This window comes from Neopelma chrysocephalum, unplaced genomic scaffold, assembly GCF_003984885.1.
Source record: "Neopelma chrysocephalum unplaced genomic scaffold, ASM398488v2 Primary Assembly neopelma1_63, whole genome shotgun sequence".
NCBI classification, from domain to species: Eukaryota; Metazoa; Chordata; class Aves; order Passeriformes; family Pipridae; genus Neopelma; species Neopelma chrysocephalum.
This window is the reverse complement of record NW_020897720.1, coordinates 5,118,631-5,129,998: the sequence shown is the minus strand read 5'-3', so window position 1 is coordinate 5,129,998 and position 11,368 is coordinate 5,118,631. Positions and strand designations below refer to the sequence as shown.

The 11,368-nt window shown below is 43.2% G+C and overlaps 2 protein-coding genes across 7 annotated transcripts in view; one reads left to right on the top strand and one right to left on the bottom strand.

The window, feature by feature from the left end:
• Positions 1 to 907: 907 nt before the first annotated feature.
• AFF4 (AF4/FMR2 family member 4) overlaps positions 908 to 11,368 on the bottom strand; it is a 55,083-nt gene continuing 44,622 nt past the window's right edge. Inside the window, exons 22-23 of one of the 6 annotated variants that reach the window (XM_027683004.1) lie at positions 1,205 to 1,301; positions 908 to 1,109 (exon numbers count right to left, since the gene is read on the bottom strand). In XM_027683004.1, the coding sequence (XP_027538805.1) occupies positions 1,219 to 1,301 (83 nt within the window). In that variant the 3' untranslated portion in view covers positions 908 to 1,109; positions 1,205 to 1,218. Of the gene's footprint in view, positions 1,302 to 5,218; positions 5,377 to 5,533; positions 5,598 to 5,754; positions 10,977 to 11,368 lie in introns of those variants that run through there. The other 5 variants (XM_027683003.1, XM_027683002.1, XM_027683005.1 and 2 more) reach the window with 5 other exon arrangements.
• LEAP2 (liver enriched antimicrobial peptide 2) lies at positions 2,957 to 5,142 on the top strand. The gene is made up of 3 exons (XM_027683011.1): positions 2,957 to 3,190; positions 3,642 to 3,775; positions 4,863 to 5,142. Exons 1-3 carry the CDS (start codon positions 3,134 to 3,136, stop codon positions 4,897 to 4,899), a joined length of 228 nt encoding a protein of 75 aa, XP_027538812.1. The 5' UTR covers positions 2,957 to 3,133; the 3' UTR covers positions 4,900 to 5,142.

Below are 11,368 nucleotides of genomic sequence, written 5' to 3'. Positions count from 1 at the left end.
TTCTAGGCTGCTTAAGCAAGCAGGGAGCAACATCTGGCTGTGAGAGCTGGCAGAAGTGTCTAGAGGCAGATTTATAGGATCATAGAATTGCCTGGGTTGGAAAGGACCTTAAAGCTCATCTCATTCCAACACCCTGCCATGGGCAGGAACACCTTGCACTAGACCAGGTTGCTCCAAGCCCCATCCAGCCTTGTCTTGAACACTTCCCGGGATGGGGCAGCCACAGCTTCTCTAGGAAACCTGTGCCAGGGCCTCACCACCCTCACAGAGAAGCATTTCTTCCTAACATCCAATCTAACCGTGCCCTCTATCAGTGTGAAGCCATTTCCCCTTGTCCTGTCACTGTCTGCCTGTGTAAAATATCTCTCCCCCTCGTTTTTATAAGCCCCCTTAAAGCACTGGAAGGAGACACATAATTCAGAACTTTCTGTCCTGCCCATTGAGCCTCCAAGAGCCCCGGAGCAGCTGCTGGGTGGTCTCAGTGACAGCCCCTGTGAAGTTCTGCTCTGTAAACACTTGGTTTTCACTGTTGTCTCACAGCTCTGCTGAAGGCCAGCACTCCCTGGGGCTCTCACGAGGTCCCTGCCCCTGCTGAACTGTGCCTGGACCAGGTGCCAGACAAATGTAAACGGGGGCACCGGCACGGCGGCCACGTGCTGACCCCGGGGTGGCTCAGCCCCGTGCCAGGGTCAGCCCTGAGCTGCGGGGTCAGCCCACAGCTCCAGTCCAGGCCTCTGCACCTGCTGCTCCTCCACCTGTTGCTACCCTGTCCAGCCATCCTCTGACCCCTCCAAGCCAACCTCCCCCTCGGACACAGGCCCTGTTCCCTGTGGGGATGGTTCCCCCTGGACCCGCAGCATTGGCAGTTCTGTCCTTGGCATTTCAGAATCTGAACAAGGCACTCAAAAATTTTTCAGTTGTTGGTTTATTTTCGTCCTCCCTTTGGTAACTATTAGAAGTGGCAACAGAGCAACATCTCTTTTCTCACATCTCTGCTGTGGGTTCTTACCAGCCTCCAGGACTTGTGGGCATGGAAACAACTGACTCAGTTTTGTCCTTTTGTTGCCAGTTTCTTGCACAGTTTGCTGCCTGACAGGCATATGTTGATGCTATGAGTGACCCAGAAGGACACACAACAATTTTGATGTATCATCACAAAGTACCAGCCTTACCCAGCCAAAAATGCTGAGAGATGATGACTTACAGAGGGCTCTGCTGTCATTCCAAATCCTGTGCTTCCATGGATGAACTCAGGGCTACTGCTGCTGTCTTGTTCTCCTTTCTCTGTTCTACACTAGTGCCTAGTGGAAATAGCAGAAATTAGAACTCAGATGCATGTAAAGGAAGGATTTAATGGGAAAAATAATTGAGAAATTCCCAGCCAAATGTAAAAGGAACTTTTAAATTCAGCTACTTGACATGCTATGATTTACTGTCCCATTTCCTTCTCGTCATAAAATCCAGGAAGGAGAAATAATGAAAAATTTTGCTTCCTCCTCCCAGAGAAGCAAGACAAACAGGGCAGAGGAAGGAGTGTAAGAAGCACCTTAGGAAAGGAAGAGATAATCCAATATTGGTTGTAGACAGTATACTGGTTTTAAATAAAAAAGGGGGGGTTATTATTTATTTATTTATTCGTAAAAAACTGGGAAGGTTTTTTATTTAATCCCAGTGAAATTTGGGCTAAGGGGTAATCATCTGACAGCATGGCATTATCTTAATCTAAGTCACTTGCCTTCCACGCTGGCACTTGTGCCTTGATATTAAGCAATCACAGAAATAGAGCCTGTGACATCCAGATCTGTATTTACAATTTAGCTAAAGGATAGTTCACTATTTTATACAATATCTTACACCTTGAAGTAATTTAAAACATAATGTGTTCCAAAAATCCCACACACCAACACAATTAAGTTGGAATTCTTTTTATGTCACCCTGCAATCTCAAATGTCTTGACCTGATGAATTTGGGGCACACGGGACAGATGTGAGAGCCAGACAGAACCACAGATTGGTTTGGGTTGGAAGGGACCTTAAAGCTCATCCAGTTCCTCTCCCTGCCATGAGCAGGGACACCTTCCACTAGACGAGGTTGCTCCGAGCCCAATCCAACAAGATACACAAAATCTCACAGATGAGGAGACACAAACACTGGGACAAGTGGGAGAATTGTGTAAGCGGAGGATGACAGAAGAGATGAGAGGTAACAGCTCTGCTCAAACACTCTTTTCTCTGCTGCTGCAATCTCAGTCCACAATGGAAAAAAATGAAATTCCTCTTAATGACAAACAGCCCATCCACATCCATGGGAGCTGCTGGCACCATTTGGAAGCCCGATGGTGAGTGACAGGCACAGAGACAGACAGCTCATCTAAGGAACTGCAGTCCTGCCACATGGAGCACCTCAGCTCCAGACAGCCCTTGAGCAGCCTCCAAATAGATACTGGAAGAGATGATGATCTTTAACACACCTTAGGACTCCAGGGAGAAGAGCTCTATGAGTTACTGCACATTTTACATTCCCAGACCCATCTGAGAAGTGTTACACCTGCTTTTTGAGCACCATATGCCTGGAAAGGAAGGTTAAGCAATTTTCTTACGGTTCTTTCCTCTACCAAGAGTGAGAAGCAGAATCAAAAGCACAATCCTCTGCTCCAAATAAGCTTGGCAAGACAACACTTGCCCCTGGCTGGCAAACTCAGAGCAGCACACACTGTGAGTGGCACAGATGTTAAATAAGGTTATGGCTTTCAATTTTGACCATAATAATTTGGGCCAACCCCCCCCCTTTGGGATGCAAATAGACCATGGAGTTCTGGTAACATGTTAGGTGGGCTTTGAAAAAAGGAACAGTTGGCACAATGGGTAAGGTGACCAGACAAAGTACAAGTGGAAGGGGAGTAAATTATTAGCTCAAGAGACAGGCCTTGAACCAGATCACTTCAGCAGATGTAGACTTAGCAATTCCCTCTTGCTCCAAACCGAACTTTGTTCCTGTAATAACTGGCAGCTGATGTAACGATAAGAGAATGAAGTCTATAAAAATCTAGCTGAAAGCCTGGGAAGTTCTCACTAGAGTTCTTCCTGCCTCCTCCGCCCACAGCTGGTTGAAGTGACAACTCACGCTGGGAAGATGGACTGGTGGAAAATGATGGCAGTCCTTTTGCTCTGCTCACTGCTGCTCAGCCAGGTAAAGAGAGACAACTATTGAAATATAGCTACTGAAATAAACAATTAGAAATACACTATTTAAAGAGCTAATTCAAATGGACAGGTAGTTAACGAAAGCTGCTATGATTTGGATTGAGAACTGGCTGGAGTTAGAGGTGACAGTAGAGCTTTTTTAGAGGATTCAATGTCATAAAAATGAAGAGTAACTGCCTAGTGAATATTGGGCTACTCTGAGCCATAACTTAGCAAGCGATTCTGCCTTCCCTCCCAAGATTAAAAAACATTGTTAATTTTGGTACTTAGTTCTTTGGGGTCAGGCTACAAGCAATACTTTTAACAGAGTGTGCTATGATCTGAAAACCAGAAACATTTCAAGTGCTTCACTTAATTTTAAGACAATTGACCTCAGCATCAGAGCAACCACCTGCAGGCGTCTCATGTGCTGACAGTCACCCCTGGCTCTGTTTCAGGCCCACGGTGCATCCCTGCCCCAGTCCCGGGTGCCGCGGCAGCGACGGATGACGCCCTTCTGGAGAGGAGTGGCCCTGAGACCCATCGGAGCCTCCTGCAGGGACAACAGCGAGTGCATCACCATGCTCTGCAGGTAACTCGGCCTGGCCACGGCAACCCTTAATACTGTGTGATGTAAAGGAAGTTCACACTTAGTCTCATCCAAATGGGATCCAGAGTTCACAAAAAAAGATACCAGGAACAGGGATGGGGCAACAGACTCAGACTCTTTTGTAAGCAGTGCAAACAGAGCAGAGTCCAAGTTCCTTGACTGCCAGTCTTAGTCCTTTCACTGCAACCCCAAATAACCTGGCTTTGCAAAAAGGAACAGAGGACTCCAGACAGCTTTTAGGTAACCACAGACCTTAAAATTAATCCTTCCTAAAGCCAATGCTGTTCACTTTAAAGCATGTATTAATTAAAAGTAAAAAAACATGTATTACATCTTACCTTAAATTAACCACTTTAAGGTGCTTACTGAGCTCATAGTTTAAAAGACAACTACGATATCAAACACCATTGAGTTCTCATGAACACTAGATGTGAGCAAATTGTCCAACTACATATAGTTGAATATATAAATTGAATAGTTAAAATTTCTACTTAGTGACTGAAAGGTGATTTTGTGTGGCACCTGCTGTACATATAAACCAGAAATCACAATGTAGAACATAACCACTTTCTACTATATGTAAATAGGAGAAATGGATAAATATACCCTATTATTAATAAATATGATTATAAATAAGATTATTTCATATTCTATTATAAATAGGATAAAAAATTAATAGTACAGGGTGGTTGGGCTGTATGCTGTGTTTGAAATGAATCATTCTGCTGATTCCCAGAACTGAGCTGGACCAGCAACTACAGGAAGGTACAGACAGAACAGGACCCTGTGGACAGGACTGCAGTTCTGTACTATTTCTACACTGCACCTGATCCTACAGCCCTGGGCAACACACATTTTGGAGTTATGATGTAAAGCTAAGAACAGAAAATTAATCAAGACAAACTGAGTAGAGTTAGAGGTGAATACAGTGTGCAGGGCTACCTGAGCTGGACCACTGCTGGAACACCTGGGCATGGGGAGCACTGCCAAGGATGTACCTGGAATACCTGTCTGAGCCCAGCTCAGTGGCAGTCCCAGCTTTCAGCGCCTCATGATGGTTTTTTTCCAGGAAGAACCGCTGCCTCCTCACCACGGCCTCGGCATGAGCTCATGATGACAACACCCCTCACTGTTACTGCTGACGATGCTCCACACACTTGGGACATATTTATTGACTGCTCAGGAGCTGGACAGTGACTCAAGCAATCAAATATAAACCATATTTAATATTTCTGTCACATGTGCTGATAAAAGGACTTCAAGAGCTCAAGACCATCTCCTGCCGTGGCTGCACTCTGTGCCTCAGGATGCCTCTGGCCAAGCTCAATAAAAGGGCTCTGCCTCTCCTGCTCGTTTGGGTTTTTTGTAACGGTTCATATTATTTATTTGAAGGTGTGAATTAAATTATATATTCAGCAAACCACCTTGGTTTTCCTTGTATCCTGTGAGCAGAGTGGATGGTGAGTGCAGAGCTGGTGCTCAAATCCAGCTGGACCTTTATCCTTCCACCTGGCAGGAGCATAAAGTAGATCAGGCTCCATCTCCTCTGACAGATGAACTCTTATCAGTGCTCAGATAAAGGCCTGTTAGAAAGAGGGAGCCAAACTGATCATACTGATACCAAGTTCAATATCCCAAATATATCCAGTGATAACTGGAAGGAAAACTATTTACTTTTAATTACTTCTAATCAAATTTCCTTAAATACATGTCCTAGACTGACTTTTGCCACTGACCTTACCTCCTATTTTAAAATAAATTGATCAAAATGCTGTTTTGAGCTGCTGGATGTTAATTCAGACGGCTGAAACACAAAGCAAAGCACTTTGGATTAAATAAGAACACACTGGATGCTGCTCTCCTTTTGTTACACAGAGCACTAGGATCAGAAAAAGAGAGAAGTCTGCCTAAAAATGCACTTCCAGGGAAAACACCCAGAAAACAGATACAAGCACAGGGGATTGGAAGTTTAATACAGAAAATCTATTTGATATTTATTAAACTTAGTTTCTCCAGTTACAGTTTTGCATTGTACAAAGCATTTTAATGACACAGTAGTTAAAAAGATCTTTACAAATTGAAATGTGATACCCTTTTCTCCAAATATTTTAATTGCCATAAATTTGTTTAAAAATACACATTAAACGCATGTTTCAGACACTAAACTTTCTATAATCTCAATACCACAAAATACATAGAATATACTATACAGATGTGGAAAAAATCTAGTTAGTATATAATACTTTGCTCACCATTAACAGCTTTATTACGTGAAATGCACATACTGACTTAGAAATCCTAATTTTGAGCCCCAAAGTACCCTTTGAAATTTCAAATGTATTGCAACAAATAAAATCACAGTTTGTTTATTTTTTCAGGTTTTGGTTGAAGACAGATGCCCAAATCTTTTGATAGAAAACAAAATGTAACACATGGACTTGTCATGTACAAAGCATAAAACAGAGACATCCCATTAGTTACTAACAGTACCTTTCTGTAGGATTAATCAGGGCTTCATTTATAAGTGACAGGTTAAAAGTTACCTCCCTCCCCCCCGGCCCTCCCCCAAAAGAAAAACCCCTTCTTCACCAAATAATAATTTCAAATAAGATAAAGGATTTTTAATAAATATATAAGCACTTTATCCTCCATATACAAAATTTTTTTAAAACAATTTAAAAGGGGGACCAGATACAAATGTCAGGAACTGTGCTTGAAGAGTCATTCCTGGTCCTTAGAGTTGAGTTTGGGATGTGGAATGCCAAGGCAGCCCCAAGGAGCTGCTGCAGCAGCACTGTGCCCCCAGCTCCACCACAGGAGGGTTGCATATAAAACTGAAGACAGGGAACACTGCATTGCCATTTTCCTACATTGGCTGGAGTTACACCAGGAATGGGCACATTTCCATGAAGTTTCCAGGTGAAATAAAACAGGTGAAGCATGGACACACAGACAGCCCAGCTCACTCCATGCTGCAGCACAGCAGCTGGAATTGCTCAGTGGACTGAGGGACACTCGGCTGAGCCGGCGGCTCTGGAGGGTCCAAGGGGAACCCAGCTCTGCCACACTCCCCCTGAGAGCAATTCCTGATGGCACAGGTGCCCCTTCCTTCCCTGCCTTCCCCTCCCAAATGGCACCACAGACCGAGTCCTCAAACAGCATCAGAGCTGGACACACCACGATTCCCCACTGACAACCTTCCTACTTGGGAAACCCTCTCCTGGAATAGCTCTGGCTCTGTGTGAGTTGGCGAGCAAAAGCTCTGGCTCCTCTCTGTACTTTAAGATGTCTGGCACTAACTTTGTTGCTTGGAAACACGGGGTTTTCCGTAACACTGACACATCAGATGGAGAAATTTAAACCCTGACTGAAGGACTTGTCGGAAAGGTAAGAATTTGGAAGTTGTTTACTCCCCAATGGATAATTCAAACTTGACTTGCTCAGGCCCTTGTGGATCTGCCTCAATACAAACACTGCAGTGACAGCAAAGATCTGTTCAGAAAATTACATTAAATACAACAAAGGTAGTTTCTCTCTCTTTCCAGCAGTTTGCCATTTGGGCAAACTCCATAATTCTCTGCCTACGGCTTTATTTTACTTGCCCCAGGCAAGTGCTACATCATTCCCATAAATTCTGACTCTCTGTGTGTAGGGGCCATTCATAAATACATTTCAGGGCATTTTTTGTTACCACAGCAATCAAGCCTCAGCAATCTAAAGGAATATACATTGCACTCCTGGATAATATGCAATATTTATCACCAATAAGATGGTGACTCAGCACTCAATAAATAATATATCAATATAGTCAGTTGCACCATAATCTAAAAACAAGTATAACATATACTTTGGACAGACTGAGTCATATATATATACATATATATTAAAAGACACATACAATACAAATTGCATACTGCCATCGAAAGCCAAGGAGAGCCATCCGCCTGCTCTGCTTTATGGCTACGAGATTCAAATCAAAACAAAACTCTCGGGCTGGTTTACTCTGGTGTCCTGAAGATTTGTTTGGAATTATAAATGGTTGCACCTTATCACCTGGAACCTGCAAGTCTGAGAGCAAAGTCAAACAGCTGAGCAAGCCTAGTCTGATTGAGCCATTCTTAAGATTCACCAACTGGGACCACGATCAGCGAGGGAATTAAGATTACGGTGTTGATATGTATTAATACACACTTGTCCAGGGAATGATTTGGGAAGCCAGGAGCTGGGGAGTCCCTCCTTAGTCACCACTGAGATGGGTGTTGGTGCTGCAGTGACCTGCACTCCCACTGTGGTGCTGGAGGTGCGGAAGGACAGGAACAGACCCTCCCCTCACTTGGGCAGAGGGATGGAAACCTAGGACATACTTGCTTATTTTTTTTGGCTATGAGATCTGACTAAGTTCATAACTTTCCTCTTGGAAACAACAGTAAATCCCAAATTAACATATGCTTTTGGAATTGTGAAGGTTAAACTGATCTGTTTGCAACAGCCCCAGATGCACACGGCATTTCTGATCCATTACCAAGCCCACTGCAGATCTCCTGCACCAACAGGACACGTGGGACAGCACTCCAGAGGATATTCCACCAACGGAGCACCCTGTTCAGCTGGGACACTTCCAACCAGCTCAGGTCCACATTTTGACATGATGCAAAAAGCCTCCTGTTCATTTGAAGACAATTTCTAAGATCCAATGATCTGGGGATAAGCGATGCATTTTTAGGAGACCAATTCAGCGTGACACCAAAAGGTATTTGTGGGACTCTAGTTAAGGAAAAAAAATTCCCAGAGATGAGACCATTCCTGCTGAGAGCAATGGTGACTGTGCACAAAGGAGCAAGCCAAGAACAGCCATGCTGGCTAGTGCAGCACTACACACAAAACCAACCATGAATGCAACTTCTACAAAGGTATTTCTACAGCGTCAGAGGTGTGCGAGGCACTTCAGAGTAGGAAAGGAAACACAGCTGACAGTGTCCCATGCCCACGACAGGGAGTTTGAGGGTACAGAGTTCTGTCTCCAACAGCAAAGACTAACAGAAACGTGACCTTGCACAGTGATTCCATAAAAAGGATGCTCCAACAGACCTGAAGAGTCAATTCAGCGACCAGGGAAAACCACAGGTCTGTTACTCAATGTATCAATCCGGACGTAGCAAAGCTTTTCTGGAAGTACAAAACACGCTGGGACGCAAAGGAAGCTCTACGAATATGCAGCTACCTTGTAGTAGGTTACTAATTTGCAAAACTTCTAAACTCTTAAAGCCCATAGGACATACTGCAGTACTAAGGAGCGTAGAATTCTATTCCTTCTCTCGAGGTTGCCGTGATTTTGGCACTTAACTACACCTACACAAAAAATTTAGTGCAATAATTTTCCTGAACATGCACGTTCATATCTGGTACAGAATAAAGGGTTCAATGGGAGAGAAAACAAAGCAGCATTCCACAATCTCACTCCAAAGGATTCAGAGTTGGACTCTTGGAAAGGAGACCACCGCGATGAGTCAGTTTGTGTGACAGACACTGGGACTTGGAAAAAGGAAATGGAATTTTACCCAAGTACTGCAGAAGACCACTGCATATAGTATACCTGGTCCTGCTGTAAAACATCTTGTAAACAGTTCATAAAATCTTCATCTAAAAGTAAGGCATAAGGCACACCAGACATGTTGGGGGCACTAAGCAATACTGAAAGCAGTAGCATTTGAAACCTTTTACTCAGACAAGCACCTCACGTGAAAGGTACTTTGGTTTGCACTCTGAGAGCAGCCAACTGCAACTCCAGAACCATTTGTGTTGCACCGAGTGAATGTTATGCTCCATCAAATGTTAACAGGACCTTCATTACCACGGGGTAAAGCCAAGTGTTAGATCCACTCTGCACCAGAACAGTTGTTTCCCTGCAGGAGCAGGTGAGCTCCCACCCCACGGTGGCTGCAGCACTGCCAGCCTGTAGTGTCCATCACCCAGCAGACCCCAAGAAGACGAAATGGACCTTGAGTTCTACTAAAGATTCCTGGTTTCTCAGTCAATGGAAAAGATGCAAATGACAGTTCTGGTGGGAATTTAACTACTGTTGGGTTTTAACCACAAAGTTCACCCATTTTGTAAGTGTCAAAAAGTGACAAGCACGGAAACAAAAGGTATTTTAAATGAAGAGATGCAAAAAAAGCACAAGATTGTCCTTTTCCAAAGCCTTTCCTGTTTGCATCGCACCCATCGGACTGAAGGTCATTCCTACACCATTACTTGGATGTTACATTAAATGCAAATTACTGTAATGTTTTGTGATTGTTATAGTGTTAATCGATGGCTTGAAACTGCCTTGAAAACAATCCAAGTCAGATCCAGCTAAATATTTCTCCATATAAATTTCTTTATAATTCATTTAAATGAAGTATCTCAATACGTAGAAGAATATCTGGAACTTTTCTATTTAGTACAAATTCTGCAATAATAAATCTGTAGTTGTCATTTATTAGTCGACTCATAGGCATTAGGCATGAGAAGTATGGTGTCCCTACACGTTAGAACCTATCAACCCTAGTTCCTTTTACAGGCTCTATCACCACAAGACATTACAGAGTAACAAAGCTCACAAATTACTTAAATAAAGTGTCTAGGTTTAATTTCTAAGTACTCAAAAGGGAAAATTTAGGGAAGAAGAAATAGCTAAAACCAGCCCCAAATGGGGCTTTTCAAAATTAAAATTACAAAAATTAAAATAAATAGAATTTAAACTGACTATTTGCGTATTGTGACTGGAATTCCAATGATCTATCCATGACAGATCAGCAAAACTACAATTTTCATGTAGCAAATTTTAAAATATTTAAATAACTTAAACCGGGAATACTGAAGAAGTCCATGAACCAGCTGATTTGGGGTTAAACACAAAACACAAATGAGGATGGGAGACATGGGAAAGCATTCCTTGCTCTTAGTGTCAACTAAGCAATGTGTTATGGCAGTCTTCCTTATTGACATGACACAGTGTTGTGGAGAGAAATCAGAGGCAGCGAGAAAAATGGGTTTGATTTTGGGTTCCTTCAGTTCCAGCCTCACTTGGCATCGAGGCGCAGCCAGTGCAGGCCCTGCCGGGTGTAACGCACCAGCTCGGTCATGATGCTCGTGTTAAAAACCAGAGGGCCCATAACTTTATCCAGTTCAGCAAAGAACTCTAAAACAACAGAAACACGAGTTAAATAAGCACATTTTGGAACATGGGAAATACGACACCCAACCGCCCTGTATTTTCAGCGTGAAGCTTTCGGATTAAGAGAAACAGGAGTGATGAGAGATGGCTGAGTGGTGGAAGAGTAAAGGAAAAAAGGTTTTCCCTAATAAATTTCTTTACCCTTTTGCTGAAGACTGGCTGGAAATGATAAGACTATTAAACTATTGCCAAACTTCCTTGGCTTTCCCCCTCAAACGTGTATTTCACTTTAGAATTTCAGAACAGGAAATACACCAAGTTCCTCTTCCTACACTGAACAAATTACAGGAAATGCAACTAAGATTTTTACATCTCCAACACCACCTTGACAACCAGCTCAGGTAATCCCTTCAATC

Excerpts from the sequence above, each read along its gene's own strand:
- LEAP2 (XM_027683011.1), top strand. The coding sequence starts at position 3,134 with ATGGACTGGTGGAAAATGATGGCAGTCCTTTTGCTCTGCTCACTGCTG. Across the intron at positions 3,191-3,641 it reads GCTCACTGCTGCTCAGCCAG|GCCCACGGTGCATCCCTGCC; the intron begins GTAAAGAGAGAC and ends GCTCTGTTTCAG. Across the intron at positions 3,776-4,862 it reads TGCATCACCATGCTCTGCAG|GAAGAACCGCTGCCTCCTCA; the intron begins GTAACTCGGCCT and ends GTTTTTTTCCAG.